The 21,520-nt window shown below is 35.4% G+C and overlaps 1 protein-coding gene across 1 annotated transcript in view; it reads right to left on the bottom strand.

Annotated features, from left to right (window-relative positions):
- The window catches only part of rrp12 (ribosomal RNA processing 12 homolog), a 51,715-nt gene that overhangs the window by 1,790 nt on the left and 28,405 nt on the right, over positions 1–21,520 (bottom strand). Inside the window, exons 11-33 of the mRNA XM_028795652.2 lie at positions 16,390–16,501; positions 16,173–16,273; positions 15,975–16,089; positions 15,330–15,472; positions 14,700–14,818; positions 14,511–14,575; positions 12,417–12,579; positions 12,184–12,338; positions 10,499–10,566; positions 9,758–9,851; positions 9,519–9,677; positions 9,359–9,439; positions 8,792–8,897; positions 8,387–8,494; positions 7,918–8,075; positions 7,455–7,546; positions 7,175–7,327; positions 6,529–6,695; positions 6,275–6,385; positions 6,142–6,191; positions 5,975–6,053; positions 3,619–3,686; positions 389–471 (exon numbers count right to left, since the gene is read on the bottom strand). Of these exons, the coding sequence (XP_028651485.1) occupies positions 389–471; positions 3,619–3,686; positions 5,975–6,053; positions 6,142–6,191; positions 6,275–6,385; positions 6,529–6,695; positions 7,175–7,327; positions 7,455–7,546; positions 7,918–8,075; positions 8,387–8,494; positions 8,792–8,897; positions 9,359–9,439; positions 9,519–9,677; positions 9,758–9,851; positions 10,499–10,566; positions 12,184–12,338; positions 12,417–12,579; positions 14,511–14,575; positions 14,700–14,818; positions 15,330–15,472; positions 15,975–16,089; positions 16,173–16,273; positions 16,390–16,501 (2,550 nt within the window). The remainder of the gene's footprint in view (positions 1–388; positions 472–3,618; positions 3,687–5,974; positions 6,054–6,141; positions 6,192–6,274; positions 6,386–6,528; positions 6,696–7,174; positions 7,328–7,454; positions 7,547–7,917; positions 8,076–8,386; positions 8,495–8,791; positions 8,898–9,358; positions 9,440–9,518; positions 9,678–9,757; positions 9,852–10,498; positions 10,567–12,183; positions 12,339–12,416; positions 12,580–14,510; positions 14,576–14,699; positions 14,819–15,329; positions 15,473–15,974; positions 16,090–16,172; positions 16,274–16,389; positions 16,502–21,520) is intronic.

Genomic DNA, 21,520 nt, shown 5'->3' with positions numbered 1-21,520 from the left:
TAATACAATGACACATGCAAATAATTCTCAGTGTCCATGTTCATTTTACGGTGAAGAGTCTGGTCAACATGAATGGTCTAGTCACTGAGTAACAACTCAACTGACTGAATAATGGTGGTGAAAAATATCTCCTGTGTCATGCCAAAATTTCATACGATCAGACACCAAAGAATGGTATTTGTCACAGAATGACAGTTTCAGGCCCTTTCAATACAATTATAGATGCTGGTGAAATGATATGGAATCGTGTGATGGCTGAAACATTTTTAAGAAAATTCTGAAATGTTCTCTTTACTTGGCTAGTTACCTGCGTCTTCGATTAAAGGCTAAATGGTACTGCTGTTACATTTGTGGATAAAAAAAAGTTAAACAACTATATTATGCTTACCTTCGGTTTAGCTGTGTCTTTTTCAGTGGGACATATGCATATGGATCATGTTTTCCTTTTTTCTTTACATCACCTTTACCTTTCTGTGGGGTGGAAGAAAATCATGAAGAGCATTAGGCAGTACCAATAAAAGAGACAATTGAAGGAAAATTACATACAAAATGTCTCCTTGTGCAAAAAAAAAAAACAAACAAAAAAACCCCCACAACATTCATGTAATGAATATGCTTTATCCAGAGTAGTGTAATAGAGTGCCACAGCCTAAAACTGAAGCAGTGGGAACAAGGTAGGAATCATCCCTGGACAATATGGCTGTCTGAACATTTATGCACGCACACACACAATCACTAGTACAGGGACAATTTAGAGTGGTATAAACCTAACGTGGATGATTTTAGAATGTAAAAGGAAAGCTGGGTTTATCCAGGAAAACAATACACTGTAGAAGACTTGGGAATAACACAGACATTGTACATGGGTGAGATGACTATAAAGTTTATTTTGACATTGATAATGTCTGGATGAGGATTCAAACCAAGTCTCCTGGAGCTGTAAGCAGTGAAACCCACTCTACTGCCTTGCCTCCCTTTAAAGAAATGTATATCACAAAACTGTTGTTGGTTTTTTTTTTTTTTAAGAGAGGTCTGGGTTTAAAAAAAAAAAAATTACACTGCATTTAAAACTTCATACTACTGTAAAGAACCTTAGTCATAATTCATCTCTTGGGTCTATTTCAGAAAAGAAAGACAGAAGTTTCAAGGTATGGAAGTACTACTCCTCACTCATTGGAGCTAATTATATCTTGCATCATTGATAAGTACATACAGGAAAGAATTTCACTGGACTCTGTACAAGTGACAATATTGACCATACGAGGTGAGACACAAAAATAACCGGATTTGTTAAAAAAAAAAAATATATATTTATTGATGAATTACAGCATTCTAAACATTGTCACCTTCTATATACTCCCCCTCCCGATCTCTACACCACTCCATATGTATCTTCCATTGACTGAAACAGTGCTGGAAGTCTTCTTGCTCTTCAACAGGATTGCTGTTTTTGTCTTCACTTCATCCACTGAAGTAAAATGTGTTCCCGTCAGTCCACTTTTGATTTTTGGAAACAAGTAAAAATAACAGGGAGCTAAATCGTGCGAACAGGGAGGATGATCAAGGACAGGAATGTTTTTGGTTTACGGAAAAAGAGAAAATTTGTGAGATATTTGATGTTGTTTCGCTGTTCCAATTTTTTCACCCGACATTATCATAGTAACTCGTGTAATGATTGTTGTGCAAATACTGACTGAGCTATTCACAGGATATATCTAGCCGGTTGGCGGTTTGAGAGGGCGTGTAGGAGGGGGATATAGTTCTATGATTCATATCCGGCCGACCTCCAGATGGTTTTCTAGGAAAGCCCCAAGCCCAGTCCGGTTATTTTTGTGTCTCGCCTTGTATAAACCTATTTAGAGCAGATATTCAGAAACAAAACAATTGTGACGGAATTACTTAACACTCTTTACAAAAATGCATTGTATATAGTAAAATTCAGGACTAATGATGTTTCATTATTATTTTTGTAGCATTCTCCATTTAAACCTTTTTATGTTTATATTATCGGATGTAAACAGAGCCAGGTTGTTCTCTACAAGGTTTCAGGAAAGAATAGAGAGTATGCCAGGTAAACTGATGTGTTTTTGTTTTAATTGCAATGAAGTTCTGCATTTATTATATTCATATTTTTTACTGTACGTTGTAGACAGGACAATACTACAACCAGTAAACCTCCATGTCCTCGTCCCCCACATAGTTGCCCTTGCAAGCCAAGAGTTGTCAGAGATTCTTCTCATAATTTATTCTGTAGTTCACATTCAAGGCAAATTTTTGTTTCTATTTTTTTTTTTTAAATAAAATCTCAATGTGACACATCAAATGTAGGTGTGTTACCTGAAATGATGTACCCATCTTCCAGCTCCCCTGCTTTTATGAAACAGGACAGCCAAAAGAATGTATGAGTGTTGGCTTTTTGTTTTTGCATTTTAGGTTACTTCAGTTTTTGGAGGTTTAAAAAAAAAAAAAAAAAAAGGACTACAAAACCAAGAAACAAATAATAAAATAAATCATATGAAGGTGTCAAAAGAGGCCATATGTTAAAAAGGGGAAGCTCTCGATCAGTTCTTAACCTATTAAAGAGTATTGCGTATTAAAAGGGACAACTATATTGGAATCTGCGTTACAATCAATATGATCTGTTCTAGATCACCCAAAGTTCTTCCTACAACTCTCTATGTGCTAATGCCATTACACAGAGACATGTATTTGGATGGTATCTGAATGGTCCAATTGCATCTGAAATAATCTGACACCATGCATACAGAAGTTTTTACATATCGGTGGATATTAAACATCTATATTAAAATTTCAGCTTCTATTAATGTCAATGCTGAAATAAGGACAAACCATGCTACATGTATTTCACTTTTATTTTTTGAAAGATATAGTAATCAAGAATATGCAAATAAAAAACAAATGGTTTATTTTTAGTAAAACTGAAACTTCTGTAATATTTATATTAATATAGTTGGTGCAGTTTCAGTAACTAAATTACAATTACAAATGTAGGTAGAAAACCCTATTAGGCTGATTGTCAATAAGCAATATATGCCAACTATAAAAGTGGTCTACAATTAACATTTTGATACAGAGGTTTCAAAAGCAACATGGGGTTTCTAACAGGGTTCTAAAGAGGTAAAACAGTCCAGTCCCTACACGGCAGCTGCACACATCATAAAAAGGGCAAGAATAATGACAGTGTATGCCAAACATGGACAAACTGCATTAGACAGTCGGTTTCAAGTCCTCTTCACAGGATAGTTGCAAAATGTCACAAAGGCACAGTCTAAAAAATGACCACAGAATTTACCAAGTAATATTATGCATACTATTATTATAAAAAATCAAAAGGCAACAATAGATGGTGGCTACAGACTATAGCAGATTACAACAACATCTATGGTTGCCTTTCACATAATCATTTTCTCAAAAATAAATACAGCAGGTCCACTGGAATTGGGCAGGAACCAACATTTTACAGGGACCTTACTCCTCATTTTAGGGATGTACGGAGTTCCACTGATGCCCAACAAAATAAAACAAATAGGTATTAAATAGTCTTCACTTCAGAAAAATGTGAAATTTTATTTACTTATCTTACACCATATCACTCACCTTTGACTTGTAGTCACCACCAAATCCATCCACTTTAGATACTTTTCTATGAATCCCAGAACCCCCAGCTGAAAGGTCAAATTGTATAAATATTAATTTCAAACAGAAACCAATAATGTAACATTGTTACAGTTGTTAAATCTGCCAATTATGTGTCATACACCTCTCAGCTAAAATCTGTACAAATCACTGGGAAATTACTTTCAGGAACAGGAGGGAAGTTATTTGTAGGCACATACATTAAAATGACAATACAAAGTGTTTTAAAAGTAAAATAGGCAAACTAGTCTTACTTTTCAAATCTTTTTTTAAAAGTGTTATTTTTTTGTATTTTACTATTTTTTTCCTGAAATTAAGCACACTGGCCAGAGTCCTTAGCATAGTACTATTAATGTTAATACAGTATGTCTAGTGGAATTTCTAGAAAAAAAATGCTTTTAAGTTCAGTTCTGAGGGACCCCCATGGTTGCAGGTTTTTATGTCATCCAATTTTACAATCAGTGTGTCATTCTTATTTTTTAAATTTAATGTTTAGTTATCCAGCCTACAAATATTTTTAAGAAATTCATAAACATTTGCATTCTCTGCCATAGCTTTAAATGCATAGATTTCTTTGCCAGTTTTCTTTTTGATTTCCTCCTTTCTGTGCAGTTTGTATGCAGATGCTAATAATTAGCAACGGGAAGCTCAGACCCCATGTGTAAGCAGCACTGAATGCTAAAGGGGATACTTCGCTTCATTGCTATTTTCACTTGTCTGTTTATCATTTATAGACAAGTGGGGCTTGCCCTGAAATAGCTTCAGATTTATTGTTGTGAGCATATGGATACAATTAAAAGGAGGAAATTCAATCCATGGGAGAATTAAAAAACTCAAACACATTAACAAAGCAAACATAAGCATTTACATTTTTGTAAAATTATAAATAATTTAGAATTTCTTAGAATAAAAAAGGACTTAATAAACAACAAGTAAGAATAATGCATTGAATGCCAAATTGGTTGGAACAAATACCAGCAGCCACAGCTCTCCCCAAACCACTGTTCTAAAGCCTTGAGAACCATATTTAAAGTTATCCTGAATAAATATTCTAATTGCAACAAAATGTTTTGGTGTACAACTTAAGCTTTTTGACAAACAGAAAACACCAGTATTAAAAATATACACAAACACACACACACACACACTGTGCCTTCATAAAGTATTCAGACCCCTTCATGCTGCCAAAGGTGTTTCAAAAAAGTACTGTGTAAAGCGTTTATATACTTGTGTCAATATGATATTTCAGGTGTCTACTTTTAATAAATTTACAAAAATTCCTAAAATGTAATTTTCACTTTGTTATTATAGGGTAATGAGTAAGGAAAAAAATAATTTTAGCACAAGGCTGCAACATAATAAAACATGGAAAAAGTGAAGGAGTCTGAATACTCTCTAAAGTCACCATATATAAGAATACAAAACATACCACATTACCACTACTTCAGTTTGTTAAAGTTTGTATCAATCTTTGGACCGTCAGATCACCCATTTCCCCCCACCAACTGACTGTTAACAATGAAATTACCTTTATTAAAAAAAACAGGCAATTTCAATACAACAACAAACTAAACCTGGCCACTTTTATTTGAATTTCCCATTGTGATTAATAAAGTATCTATCTATCTTTTGGACGTATATACCTGTATTATGTTGGACTAATTGTGAACATAGCCAAAAACAGGGCAGGTGCCACATGAAAAAATGATGGTATCTTATTAGTACAAAGTAGGTATTGCCCTTTTTAGTAAAGATTTTGTTTTGCACAGAAGACAATCTTTGCTAAAATCTCAAGTACCCAACTAGTTTTTAAAAGAAAGGCAGGTAGGCCTCTTCAACTTCCCAACAGCCTATTTGAATATTTTCTCTCTTATCTGTATTACTTCCTGCTCATTTTACTATATATATTTTCTTACTTCTATAATCCTTGTGTTTAGCAATGTATTATTCCATTTTTTTAAAACAAGTGTGGCTCAGTGACTGATAGAAAATCTTAATCCACGACAAAGGTAAGGAAAGTAAAATGAGAGCTGTAATGGAGAGTCTCAATTACTGACTTTCACAGATAATTAATGCATGTAAAACACCCAACCATCCTTACCACATCCTCTTGCCAAATACACATGAATGAACCAATCATAAGAAACTTGGGCAATAAAAATTAATTTCTAAATTGATTGTTTTATGAAAATATATTTTCTACAGTAAGTTAATTTAAGCTTGTCCATAAATTGGATAGATTTTGCAGTTAGGGATTTACTAAACTTCAATTCCATGTTACAATTGTTGATTTCCAAAAGTAAACATTTTCCCCTACCTTTATATTTATTTTGTGACTCAACTTCCATATCATCATCAAAGCTGCCTTCTTGAAATTTACGTTTTAATTTTTTCTTCTGTTAAAAATTAAAAACAAAACATCAGCTCTTGCAAGTTATATCAGTTGGGACAGGATATCAATGATAACGTACATTCAATACTTACACTTTTAACACCAACTTCTTCCAAAACATCATTCATTCCTTCTTGTTTCCCTGCAGATTAAGCAGTTCAACTGTAATTACTACAACTAAATGTAAACGATCTTCACTTCTGTAATTTCATTGACTATTATTACCTTCCGATTTCTTTTCCTCATCATCATCATTACTAATAATCAATCGCCCATCTGAAGCTACTTTGAAGCCATGGCTGGCTTTTGGGGTTTTTTTCACATCAGGATTTGTTGCTACAAAACATTTAATAGAATAGCTATGTTAAATTATACAGTAGATGCTTGAAAAAATTTTAACAAAACTAAAACATCCAGCATGATACTGGCTTTCCATCAAATAAATATACATATAACATCTTTGGATTGAATTTTTATACCTAATACTCTCTGGGAAACTTTGGGATCTAGGAAGTTTAGAGGTTCATCTCCTTCTCCCTCCTTCAGCCATGCTTGTCCTTTATGTCGGCTGTGTTTCTTTGAAGCTCGAGCATTCTTGCCTTCTTCCTCATCCTCTGGATCTGATTCAGCCAATATGTCTTCAATACTGTAAAGGGAAGTTATAAGCCTGGATATCTTCTCAAAGCTACACGTAGTTTTACTGAATTAAAAGTTGCAATAGCATTTTTACAGATGGACAAATAATTAAATAAAAGAAATTTACAGCTAGATTGATATGTGCACTAAACTCATTGAAGGTGTAAGCGGTAATGGGTATTGCTCTTTATGCTTGGTCTGCTAGTGGCACATGTGGAATTTTCTGCAATGTATCACTCCCAAATGTTTTCCATAATTCTCAGTTATGTCCAAACTAATTCCAGCCTTATACCTAATGTTGTGGTTTAATACAATATATCATCCTATAACTGATAAGTAACAGACTAACTTGGAAGACATTCTAGAATTAAAACCATAGAAGAGCACAGTGGTGCCCATCCTCAAGCTTGTGGTTATTCACTTATTATTGAAAAACAACCTTTTTAAAAGGTCCGATTTTTTTTACTAGCTATAACAACTTTGACTTGCCTGTTGCTCTTATTTTTTGTAGTTTCTTCCTCAGAATCGGATTCAGCCATCTTTTTCAACATTTTACGTTTCTTGTTTCTTGCTTCTGCTTTGCGAATATTGATAAGCACTTTGTGGCATTGTACTGGAAGCATACTTTTTACTAGATCAAACCTGCAATAAAACAAGCTTATTAAGCAGGAAATTCATTATATAAACACTTATTCTACTAAGGCTTTCTTTTATGAAGCTTACAATTTAAAATAAACGAGGTTAACGTTCCAACCTTCCAACAACTTACCCAAACTTACGGATTAATTTAGTGAAGATATTTTTCAGTTTCGTTCTTAAATTCCACCGGATATCATCTTTGATGCTTCCAAGACCCTCCATCTTGAAAATAATTTTATTACGTTTAAATTGTCAAGTAAAATGATTTCTTAAAGCTGATTATTCTACTGTAATCAGTCATGTTAAAATCATAATCATATATACATACACATTTACTCAAGTTATTTTATTTAATTGAGCAACAAGACTAAATATTTAGGATCTGAATTTAAATTTAAAAATTCTGACACAACTGCTCTACTGCAATAGATAGATAGATAGAGATAGATAGATAGATAGATACTTTATTAATCCCAGGGGGAAATTCACAATACTCTTCATTAGAATAAAAAATAGCAAGTGCAAAGCATAAAAAGATAAATTATTGGATTTGATCTTTTATGAAACAAAACGTTTAATGATTAAGTACTTACCAATACGGACACATGACTGGTCAAAATCTTTATGTCCAAGACAAATAAAATAACTTTGATGAAAGACAGTGCTGCTTTAACCACTTCTCTCGTTTTAGAGGCGAGGAGGAGACATACATTCTCTAATAGCTGCTCTACCACAGAAATCTCCATGAAGTCTGAAAAAATATTACATATAAGAGATGTGCACAAAGAATATTCTGTGGTAAAGTAGTACATTCTCAGCCTTCATTATTATATGTAATAATCTAACTGGCAAGAAACAGATTAAATAGAAAACAGAGTTCAAAACTGATAGACATGAATGTGATACTGCATTGCTATCCCGGACAGTTAGCAAGGTAAATTCTGCATTTTACAGGGGAAAATGTATTTAACTAGAAGCATTAGCAGTTCCTTTGAACCTTCTGAAAATATTGCAGTATAACCATAGACAGTCAATATATTAGCAAAATACAAAACAGCTTACCTTTGAACTCATACACAAGACGTGTTAGAGCCAGTATCGTACAGCTGATCATTGTGACTGAGCCTGTGAGTCCTATGTAGATCATTTCCAGATAGTTGTTCAAAGCATCTAAAAAAAAATATCAAATATCATCAAGTCACACAGGTCCTCCTTACTACAAAATACAGGTATGCATACTTAGATTTCTACTTTTTTCATAAACTTCCCTTAAGTTAATAAGCCATACATGGGCATCTGCTATTTTCATAGCATGTTTTAAATAAATCAATATTAACAGATCGGCATAGATTCTTTCATGTATCTTTTTTTCCCTACTAATGTGTTGCCTGCTTTTAAGACCAGCAGCTTCTTGGGATAGAGATCTCAAACACAAACCTTTTATGCATAAAATGTTCCCAAGCTCACCTTTTGCATTGCTGTGGAATCTCATGTATGCTTTACCAATTTCCACTAGTAGCATATATGCACTTTGACGTGCACCCACAGACACTTCCTTAGTGCATACAATAACCTGCAGTGCCAGAAAATCAATCAGTCAAAATACAAGATCACTAAAATGTCAGGTTTTTCAGTTCTCCCAAAAGACCATGTGTTAGTGTTTTTATCCATTTTCTCCAAAAGCAGACACACATGCTGAACTGTTTTATACCATACTCTACTAAACATTGCAGGTCTTGTAGTTAAAATACTGCTTTTGAAAATTAAAAGGATGCACATTATATATTCAATACATTATATACAGTATAACTATTGTTAAATTGGAGCTTCAGAAAAATATTTGCATTTCTGTTATAGAACAGTAAAAAAAATGCTTATCTTATGTTGTAACTTACATTTTAAACTCACTGAAATTCAATGTAGAACTCTAGATACTACTTCTTAGTAATATGGGTTAATTTTAAACACAAAAGTTACTGTCTTTCACACAAAGGAGATAAATGCAGAAATACCTTCTAAAAATAGGATAAATACCTCTGGCAGAAGAGCTTTGATGAAATCTGAATGTTCCTGATTCAGGTGTCTTACAATATGGGCCAGACACTTTAACCTTGGCTGCAAAAAACACAACACTAGTTTTAAAATTACTGTGGACTCGAACAAGTCATTAAAGGAATTGTTTATTTAAAATTACTCTTTTTGAAGGTGAAGAAGCAGATTTCAGAGATTCCAAAAGAGTTTGCTTCAGCACATCAAAGTTTGTCTTAATAAAACTCTGACATGACAACGTTTCCCCTCCAGATATTTCTTCCAGAACACGATAAGCCTTCTTCTGACAGTTAGACTGCTTACTCTAAAATAAAATGCACATTGTTAACAAAAGAACCATTTAGAAAATACAGAAACATTAGGGTTGTGCCAAATATAACTTGCCTCCAAATAGGGCTTAACAAGATGGAATGCGTTACTTAATGAAGGTTCATCAACAAATGGAGCCATGGCTGCTATAAGATCCATTACAGCTAACCTAAAAGTTAAAAATGCAGGAAAAAAGGTAAGATTGCTTTGCCAAAACCAAACAATACTACTTACTTGTATTTCCTACCATCTATTTTTCCTTATATTTAAAACACATGCCAGGTCCCTTCTCATGAAAAGCAGCCAAACAGCAAAATGCTACCACCACCATCCTTCACTGTAGGTATCATAATCTTACTTCCCTTCTGTGTGTGCGTGTGTGTGTGTTTGTAATATATATGTAGGGCTCATATATTGCTAAGTATACTTGATGTGCATACAGATGATATTGTGCTGAAATTTAGCTAAATTTGGCCTTTCCTTACCCTGTACTGAAATAAGCAATTTTCAGAATACAGATACATGTATTCCAGCAATGTTCAAGTAACTTTTGTTAAAATGAGAGTGTTGCAGCCAATTATGCAATGGTTATTCAGCTAGCAGCCTGAAAATAAACACTACCATTTGTGAATGCCACAATGTAACACTATTTTTCCTAAACCAAGTCTGTCACGGTTCTAAGCCCATTGCTCTTTTTTCATAAAAATTCATTTAACTTGAAAATTCTGAGGCAAACTGTGATCTCAAGGTCCACTTGGAAGATAAATGACAAACCTATTCCCTAAGCTACGCTGAGTTTAAAGATGTCATACTTACCGTTGAAACTCTGTGTTTTCAGCCTCGCTTAGTTTTTCAGATGCTTTTTGTAGGAAGGAACAAATCATCTGGGGAGGGGTTGGGGGAAAGAGAGAAGAAAAACAATCAGCTTTAACAAGTACACTCAAAGGTATGGGTTCTGAGGTTGTCAATGCTGCCATACAGCTTCGGAGACTTGGGTCTGAACCTGCTATCTATCTCTCTCTATATCTATCTATCTATTTATATTGAATGTTCCTCCAGTGTTTGTACAAGCTTTCTCTGGGCAAGATTCAAAAATCTGGGTGTTATATGAAGTGGCAATTAGCTGTATCAATTACTTGAACAAATAAAATGACTGAGTAGAATACATTTTTAAAACCAAACGGCTTTCTTTTTATGTTCCTGCTTTGCAAAAATTTTCTCATATATAGAAGTTCAAAACAAAGGTACCAGAACAAGGTAATATACAGGTAGTCCCCAGGTTATGGACAGGCGACCTACGACGTTACGAACGGGCCGCAGCTGCGACGCATGCGCCTCAGTAACTGCCGCTCCGTCATCTTTGGCCTGGGGACGCTGCAAGCGGTGGCTGCATGGAGGCTGGAGGGGGGGGGGCCATTTCACTGCTCAAGCAGTGTAGTGTACCTCGGGCGGCAAGCGGTTTCACTGCCCACCCAACACACACGGCTGTCCTGTTTGTTCTCGGTGGGTGGCTGGTAATGCTGCAAGAGGTGACCCGGTTGTGGCTGAATGGAGGCCATTGAGGGTGAATGGGGCGGCGGGGGGTAGCATTTTAGTGTGCATCGGATGGCTGCCTATTGAATGGGGGCGATCCACTACCCGCCTTAGGCCGCACCGTGTTCGTTCTCGGTGGGCAGACGCTGCAGGCAGCATACTGTAGTGGAGGCGACTGTGAGGTGGGCTGCTGATGAACCACCCGTTAATGCCCCTATTCTCAATAGCAAGCCTGCTTGTACTGTTACGTACATAGCAGGAAGTTGTCTCTTGTCGGTACATCAGACATGTTGACAACTGGTGCCTTCCTGCTGTGATAACGTGTACAGTGCTGTGCAGAAGAGCTCATCTTAATCTTTTGTCTTCACCCTTCAACAATGTCTCTGAAACACAAATCTGATGCAAGTGCTGATGATACAGTAAAGAAGAGAAAAACCATCACCATTGAAAATAAAGTAGAAATAATAAAAAAGTCAGAGAGAGGTGAAACTCCATCATTCATTGGCAGAGCACTTAGTTACAGTCAGTCAACAATAGCATTTATTAAAATAATGTGCCTGTTCCGACTTACATACAAATTCAACTTAAGTACAAACCTACAGTCCCTATCTCGTACGTAACCCGGGGACTGCCTGTACTTAAAACAAATAACACCAAGCCAGCACTTAAAGCTGTCATCTGAGGACACTTTTAAGAAATGGATTGTGTCAATAAAAATGCTCCTATGCCATAAAATGTCTAACTGGATGTTACTCACTAAAGACAATTTCAAATACTTTGGCATTTTAATTGGCCTAAACAAGCCTGTCTTCCAGGGCAATTACCAGAATGTTTATGAAAGCTTTCACATAAATTTTGCAGATGAAACCTTTATATACCTTAATTTTGAAATTAACCATTAACATTCACAAAAACTTGAAGAGATCACCTTTTATTGAACTATTTTGAAACTTTCATTAAATACACACCTGCTGTTCTGTAACTGCAAGGTACACTTTAATTGTGTCCAGTACACACATCCTCATTGTAGGGCAATCTCCATCTTCTGGATTTTTTGTATAAACATTAAACAATATGGGCAGGAAATTCTTGGCAAAACGCCCTACTTCTGCTTGGCTTTCCTCTGTTTAAGAAAGAAAACTGACATTATAAAGAAGTATACATTGAAAAATGAAACAGCTAATTATTTAGTTATACTTACCTTTATCACAGCTCTTTTTGATCAGTGTTCGAATAGCTTGACAGACAATAGGCCGCAGATCGGGCCTTTCATTGAGAGCCATACCTAATACACGGGCAATTCCCTTAAAGGAAGTGGTCAAATCAGTTGGGTACAGACAAAATCCAGGTAACAGAGTCCAAATCTAAAACAGAGAAAATCATTACCTTGTTAACATGAAATAACTAAAAACATACAGGACAGCTAGAAAAGATAATGCAAACATAAAATGATAAAACAAATGTATTTGCACAGTATGGTCTATGTTATGCTGCTAGTAATGGAGAAAAATACTGTAAATTAAAATGACACCATGAATGGGGTAGTTTGCCCCTCTCCTACTTAAATATATCTTGTTCTTTTTGACTGGAATATACAACTAAAGATATTTTAAGACTCAACTCTTCATGTACTTTTGTAAGCACTTCAGCTATAGTCAGACAGTAAGTGTGTATTTCTGTTAGAGATTCCGTTCTAGTTCTCAAAAATATTTTGTCCTTTGATGGAAGCCCATTGATATTTCACAAAAAATGTTAAGCACACATAAATATTTTACCGGTATCAAAACGATGAAATCTGTTACACATTCAAGTTGCTACAGGTGTTGCTTCAATCATTTACGTGACAGTACTCTCAACAGGTTGTTACAATGCCTCTACTTTTTGATTCGAACTAAAACAAAAACACTCCTAAGCACTAATCCCATACATCCCACCCCCCAATCCCCACCAAATAAAATCCATTATTTCTCAACGCACAAAACTTTGCAAATAACACCTTGGGACACAACTGATGAACAGGACAGGAGGTGCACAAGGTGTCGAACTTTGTATGCTACATAGCAAAGGCAACACCTGTAACAACCAGATATTTGTTAACCAAATTACAGTTTATTCAACTTGTTATGTATAAAAGGCATTTATTTATTTATTTAAGTAGATACTACTTTGCAACAAATCAGAAAATTGCATTACATGTTTAAATTCCTGGTAAATACTTTCATTACTATACATTTCCAAAATATATTCACGTAGGATAAAGGATGAAAAGCTAGCACTATGATACCATCACAGTTTTCAGTTCCTAAAGGGTTCCTACGCTCATAATTATTTCACACAAACATGTTTTTGTTTTTTCTAATAGAGATGTCTACTGGAGCCTATTTTGCCGTTTTAGATTTGTTTAAATGCATAGGATCAGCATTAACAAAAAAAAGTAAATGCACATACATTCTGATATTCTGGACAAATCATCCTATGTAATCTGTGACAGACATATGCCAGTAAACAGCATCATTTTTAGTATTCTGTTTTAATAAATAGCCTATCAGTTTATTTTTTCATAAATCAATGATGCATTCAGACTTACCACACAATACATTACAAAAAGAGCAGAAATCAAAAAGTTAAAAACTTAAAAATGTATCAAAATCTTTTACTTGCTCTGTTAGATTTATGTTGCTTCTACTCCAAAGAGACTACTTTTAATACTTGTTTCTTCTATATCCCTTATTTCACATAAATCAGTCAGGTTTTAGTATAGAGGTAATAAGATAAATGGGTACTGGTACGAGAACTCTGTAGCAGTAACAAGACATGTATAGAAGTTGTTCTAGAACCTGTCCCAAATTATGAATTTTAAAGAAGCATATTTAGTATTGAAGTAAAAGGTTTTAGAAAGTGGTCTCAAGAGCTGTATGTATATTAAACATGGCAGATAAACTATGAACACGAAACAAGGACTGAGATGACAATGGGCATCCTAGAATTGTCAAGTTTTAGAGAGGGAACAGCAAAGGAAGAATAAGTGTAAAAATAACCTACAGTAAATTATTTGAACATTATTCTACCATTTCAAACAAGAAAACAAAAAACGAAACAAACAAAAAAAAAAAACAAAACTCACAAGCACTAAGCTATTCAAATCCTTAGTTATGTCTAAATTTTAACACTAAGCCCCTTAATCTGACAAATATAATCCATTCCTACCAAATCTACAAGATAAAACAGGGTTTTTAAATTACAAAAGTATGAAATCAATACAATATAATAATTTGTAAACAAAACAAGATCTCACCTGCATCTGTAAAGTGTTGTAAACTTTTGACTGCAACATTTGTCCAGCTGCACTAAACTCATCCGCTAAAATGAAAAAAAGGGGGGGTGGGGGGGGGGGGTGGGGGCAATGACAGGTTATAAAAAAAAAAAAAAAAACTTCCTCTAAAAGTCATTATTGCAAATGGCTCTTTCAAGATGAGAAATTTACCTTTGCTTTTGAGTGTAGTTGTAAGAGGCAAAAAGTATCTGGTGAAAAATCCAAGCTCTGTATTTTTAACATGATCTCGGATTACAGGAATTAACCAGCTCCGCGGGAATTCAAGATCTCTAAAGAAGCAATAATAAAAATTATTAAATCAAGACATATATATAAAAAGATGAAAGTAAATTAAACACATACAATCTACTTTGAAAAATATTATTTAACATTTTATGGTCAGATACAAGTCTTCTCAAGGTACCATTCCATCTCCTTATCAAGAGTTCCTATTTAGCAAGCAAACAGCTAGTCACGATCTGTTACACATTTAATTGTTTTCCAAAATAATTAAGAGTCCATGCAAAACTAGTTTACCTACATTTACTTCATGAAATGCCAAAAATATTTATATGCTAACCGTTATTTCTAACTATTCTGGTGAAACATGTTATTTACAATACACTTCAAAATTAACAGAAATATGAAATAGGTCCAATTTATAACACTGGAGCTTTGTACAAGTCACTTGTAATGCAATATGTCTAACTATATATCAGTTTCCATTCTATATGTCCATAAAATGCCAAACATTTCCAAACCAAACAATCCCTTACAAGGGCTCATAACAGTCTGACTCACTCTGTGTCTGTAATTTGCAATGGAATGGCTTTCAGAACAATTTCTGGGCCCATACTCTCTACTGCAGAGCCAACAGCTTGATCCAGCTCACCAGAAAAGGGAAACCGAGGAGTGGCCCGCAGGTCACATAATGACTGTAAGCTCTGCAAATGAAAGAACAAAGTGCATAAAGGAAGAACTGAAATAAATTCAAGAATTTTCCTATATATTGTGTATATTTACCAAGAAACCATCTTGCTAAGCAAAGACTGTGTTAATGCTACAGGATAACGGTAACCATATAAATAAACAAAAAAAACAAAAAAGAAAACGTCAATAATTAAAATAATTCGGTCTCTAGCATATACCTCCTCAGGATACAGATGTATTCATCGTATTACTTCTGGTTCCACCATCCTCCTAGAGTTCATTACTATGGCTTTAAGCGGTTATTTAAAAGCCATACATTAAAAAGTATACATCTAGTACAGTGAAATAATCCAATAAAAAATAAGAAAGAAAACAGCACAGAAAATGATCAGAGTCTGGCTCTTGTTTATTGAACTTTGGTCTAACCAATTTATGCTCTGTGTTTAAGGAAAGATGTCCATTTTGTTCAAACAAATAAGGCTAAGGAAATTATTTTATATTTTAAATTACTCTTACTTTCAACATAATTGCATTAGCTTTTTTTCCTGCTACTTGATAAAAAACACTGAGAACGTGCAGAACATAGCACCAGGAAGAATGGAATCGATACGTTAGGCCCTCTTCAACTTGTCTACAAAAAAAAAGCAAAAGTGAAATCCATGATGTTTATCATTAATATTAGAAAACACTTCAATTTTTTTCACCATGACTTACCGAAACATTTTATAAATGTAGGCGCTTGAACCCGAGGCTGAGGAAGGGGTTATAGTATCAGTCTCTTCCATGTAGCTTGAAACACATTCCTTCAGTAATGTCTAATTATAAAATATATACAAGGAAAAGTTCTCATTAACTCAGTTGTACATCTACTACATAGTAATATAAAAAAAATCTTCACCCAGTTATTGTTGTTTTAGTAAAATTTTCTAACCTTTAATATCTGGGCTGCTGTTGAAACTACGTCTGTATGTGGAGATAAAAAGCAGTTCATTGCAGTAGAGAACAGACGTGGTAAATGCCCCAAACACAGATTATTCTGGATGCTAAAATGAAAAAAAATTAAAAATTTATAATATATATTTATTATACACACACATATATACAGTACTGTGCAAAGGTTTTAGGCAGGTTTGAAAAAATGATGTAAACAAAGAATGCTTTCAGAAATATAAATGATTGTTTATTGTTATCAATTTACAAAATGCAAAGTGAGTGAACAAAAGAAAAATCTAAATCAAATCAATATTTGGTGTGACATACCTTTTGCCTTCAAACCAGCATCAATTCTTATAGGTACACTTGCACAAAGTCAGGGATTTTGTAGGATTATAGTCAGGTGTATGATCAACCAATTATACCAAACAGGTGCTAATGATCATCAATGTCACACGTAGGTTGAAACACAGTCATTAACTGAAACAGAAACAGCTGTGTAGGAGGCTTAAAACTGGGTGAGGAACAGCCAAACTTTGATACCAAGGTGAGGTTGTGGAAGACAGTTTCATGTCATGGCAAGACTGAACACAGTAACAAGACACAAGGTAGTTATACTGCATCAGCAAGGTCTCCCCCAGACAAAGATTTCAAAGCAGACTGGGGTTTCAAGATGTGCTGTTCAAGCTCTTCTGAAGAAGCACAAAGAAACGGGCAACGTTAAGGATCGTAGATGCAGTGGTCGGCCAAGGAAACTTAGTGCAGCAGATGAAAGACACATCAAGCTTATTACCCTTCGAAATCAGAAGATGTCCAGCAGTGCCATCAGCTCAGAACTGGCAGAAACCAGTGGGACCCAGATACACCCATCTACTGTCCGGAGAAGTCTGGCCAGAAGTGGTCTTCATGGAAGAGTTGCAGCCAAAAAGCCATACCTCCGACGTGGAAACAAGGCCAAGCAACTCAAGTATGCACGAAAACATAGGAACTGGGGTGCAGAAAAATGGCAGCAGGTGCTCTGGACTGATGAGTCAAAATTTGAAATATCTGGCTGTAGCAGAAGGCAGTTTGTTCGTCGAAGGGCTGGAGAGCGGTACAATAATGAGTGTCTGCAGGCAACAGTGAAGCATGGTGGAGGTTCCTTGAACATTTGGGGCTGCATTTCTGCAAATGGAGTTGGAGATTTAGTCAGGATTGATGGTGTTCTCAATGCTGAGAAATACAGGCAGATACTTATCCATCATGCAATACCATCAGGGAGGCGTATGATTGGCCCCAAATTTATTCTGCAGCAGGACAACGACCCCAAACATACAGCCAAAGTCATTAAGAACTATCTTCACGGTAAAGAAGAACAAGAAGTCTTAGAAGTGATGATATGGCCCCCACAGAGCCCTGATCTCAACATAATCGAGTGTGTCAGGGATTACATGAAGAGACAGAAGGATGTGAGGAAGCCTACATCCACAGAAGATCTGTGGTTAGTTCTCCAAGATGTTTGGAACAACCTACCAGCCGAGTTCCTTCAGAAACTGTGTGTAAGTGTACCTAGAAGAATTGATGCTGTTTTGAAGGCAAAGGGTGGTCACACCAAATATTGATTTGATTTAGATTTCTCTTTTGTTCATTCACTGCATTTTGTTGATTGATGAAAATAAATGATTAACACTTCCATTTTTGAAAGCATTCTTTGTTTACAGCATTTTTTTTCACACCTGCCTAAAACTTTAGCACAGTACTGTGTATAATACATACATAAACACACACACACACATTATACACTGACGTGATCACTTATGTCCTGCTTTCTGTTGTGTATCATTCTGATTGATATACAGTTTTTGCAAATTAACAAAATGAAAAAAATAAGAAAGAAATTAAACCAATTACTACAAAACATACTTTCAAGCACCACTTCTAAGAACTATGGCTAATAATTTAGAACAAACATCACCATACAATGTTAATCTATACTAATAAAAGGCAAAGCCCTCACTGACTCACTGACTGACTGACTGACTCACTCATCACTAATTCTCCAACTTCCCGTGTAGGTAGAAGGCTGAAATTTGGCAGGCTCATTCCTTACAGCTTACTTACAAAAGTTAGGCAGGTTTCATTTCGAAATTCTAAGCGTAATGGTCATAACTGGAACCTGTTTTTTGTCCATATACTCTAATGGAGGAGGCGGAGTCACGTATTGCGTCATCACGTATTACGCCTCCTACGTAATCACGTGAACTGAAAACAAGGAAGAGATTTACAGCACAAGTCAAACGCGGGAACGAAGGTAAATGACGTTAATTGTTGAGTGTCTTTTAATACTGTGTAATTGTTGAGTGTCTTTTAATACTGTGTAAGCATACATATTAACACGTGCAATTAAACGTGTGCATTTACGGGGTGATTTCTCAGGCTTAAAAGCTCGCCTTTTATTAAAAAGGTAAATGCAAACTCTTTTCATTCTGAAGGGCACAAACCACGTTAGATTTCAGCCGTTAAACACGCAAAAATGTCAGTACACCAGATAAATAAGCGCAACATAGTATCAGTTGTACTGTATGCTTACAATACATATAGAAATGTGTTAATCGTTAACTAATATTATGGGATGGTGTTTTTCGACTCGCGCCTTGATTTAAACGATTGCATGTCTTGGTGGGTTTGCGTAGCTTATTGTCAATATCTTTACACCTCTTTTTAAGACTTAATTTAAAAATGTTTTCTTTTCTTCTTAATTAAAATTTAAAAGCAATACTTCACCGCTGCGAAGCCCCTCTAGCGCTGACGTCCGAGGTTCGATTACCGTAAGCGAGTGCAGTGAGTGTGTACGCCTGATGAGCAAGAATAAGGGGGAAAGACATGTCGCGTACTCTTTGCATTATTTGACAGTAAACTATTTTCATCCATTCTATGATCTGCTTCTCACAACTGAAGGCACCGTGGCTGATGTTACCTGACTTGCTGGCCAACCATAAGCGTTACCTGGTAGGTAACCACCCACTCACTTCACTCCCTTACGGGAATCGAACCTCGGACGTCAGCGCTAGAGGTGAAGCCCCTAAAATTGCGCCACGGCGTGTGGTTCGTTTATTTGACAGCATGTAGATCGGGGTAATTACATTCACGGCATTCGTAGTCTGATTCACAATCTGATTGTATGGGTGGTTACCTACCAGGTAACGCTTATGGTTAGCCAGTAAGTCAGCTCGAAGTGATCACTCGAGTGAAGGCAGCTTCACAAAAAAACAGATCCTTAAACTGTTATTGGTATATTTTCCCTCAATTTTAAAAGGTTTTCTTTTCTTCTTAATAAAAATTTAAAAGCAGTACTTCGCCGGTGCGAAGCGCGAGGATTTGAGCGACTGACGCATACAGACATATTCATGAGTACAGGTACTTCAGAAAGAAAGCACCGTGTAAACCTAAACTTTAAATTAAGTTCATAGACCTACAAAAGGTTGCCATTGATTTGAGGCAAGATTGCTTTTCTCATGTACAACTATACGTTGCATTCTTAACAGTAAGCTTGCACAGCTTGGTCATATTACAACCTGAGTGCTGAACTGACAACGTCATATACAAACAGAACTATAACAATTGTAATAAACAAACAAAAAAAAAAAGCGAAGAACCCTTGGATTTAATAAAAAGGCTCCTTCCTTGGCGAAGCAAGGAAAAAGGAAGGCCTTATATGGCGTTCGTTTATAAAACAGCGGAAAAGCTGTGTTAAGGCTGCTTCACAAAAAAACAGATCCTTAACAAATTGCTATTGGGATATTTTCCCTCAATTTAAAAAGCTTTTCTTCTTAATAAAAATTTAAAAGCAGTACTTCGCGGGGATTTAGATATAGATATATATATATGTATGTAAGCTTATAAGTACTGCCTTACTTCTCTTTAAGAAAGGAAGATGTAATGATACTTGATTTAAACGATTCCATGTCTTGGTGGGTTTGCGTAGCTTTTTGTCAATATCTTTACACCTGTTTTTAAGACTTATTGACTGAAACGGGCTTTCACAAAAAAAGTTAGGGCTTTGCTACAGGATACACCCTCCACAAGTTAAGCAAGTAAAAATAAAAGTGTATATTTCTGTTTTATTTAAACCTTTTAAGTTTGTATGCATAGCCCCATTTGGCTGTTTTAGCTTTTTTTTTCTTTCTTCAGTAATATTAAATCTCCTTAAAGAAAAAGAACATATGCATTTTACTTTTTTTGTATCTCTTTAGTAATATTTTAGTGTAAAAGGATAACCAGTATTTAAACCTTTTATGTTACTTTATAAAGTTATTTTACACAATGTTGAAAAATTAATAAGAAAGCTACATATTTTGGCAGCTGCTGCTTTAATTTTCAATGAAAAGAAAAAAGCTCTCCAAGAGAAAACCTCAATGAAGAAGAAACAGTTTGCACTATCTAAAAAGGAGAAACCCTCATTTATAAAGGTTTGCTGCAGATGACTTGACTGAAAATAAATTAATACTTCCTATGTGTATAATACATATTTATCTATTTTACTTATGCCTTTATTCCAGCAACTTGCAACATCTGAGGTACAATTTGTTACATTACTTTTGTTTTTTGCAGCACAGGCAGGTGAAGTGACTTCCTCAGGGTCACACAGTGGTGTCAGTACCAGGATTTGAACTGACAAGCTCCAGGTTTGCTGAAATATTACTGAAGACAGAAAAAAAACGAAAACGGGCAAATAGGGCTATGCATACAAATGTCCATCCATCCATTATCCAACCCACTATATCCTAAATACAGGAGCCAATAAGTAGATATGTATATATACAGTATATATATCTATACTAATTAATAAAAGGCAAAGCCCTCACTGACTGACTGACTGACTGACTCACTCATCACTAATTGTCCAACTTCCCGTGTAGGTGGAAGGCAAAAATTTGGCAGGCTGATTCCTTACAGCTTACTTACAAAAGTTAGGCAGGTTTCATTTCGAAATTCAACTCGTAATGGTCATAACTGGAACCTCTTTTTTGACAATATACTGTAATGGACGGCAGCTCGATGGCCGTGGGAGGCGGAGTTGAGTGTCACGTCATCACGTGAAAAGACTGTGAACGCAGTAGGGAGAAATGAAGGAACAGCCACAAACAGCG

This window comes from Erpetoichthys calabaricus, chromosome 2, assembly GCF_900747795.2.
Source record: "Erpetoichthys calabaricus chromosome 2, fErpCal1.3, whole genome shotgun sequence".
In the NCBI taxonomy this organism is placed as follows: domain Eukaryota; kingdom Metazoa; phylum Chordata; class Cladistia; order Polypteriformes; family Polypteridae; genus Erpetoichthys; species Erpetoichthys calabaricus.
This window is presented reverse-complemented; position numbering and strand designations above follow the sequence as displayed.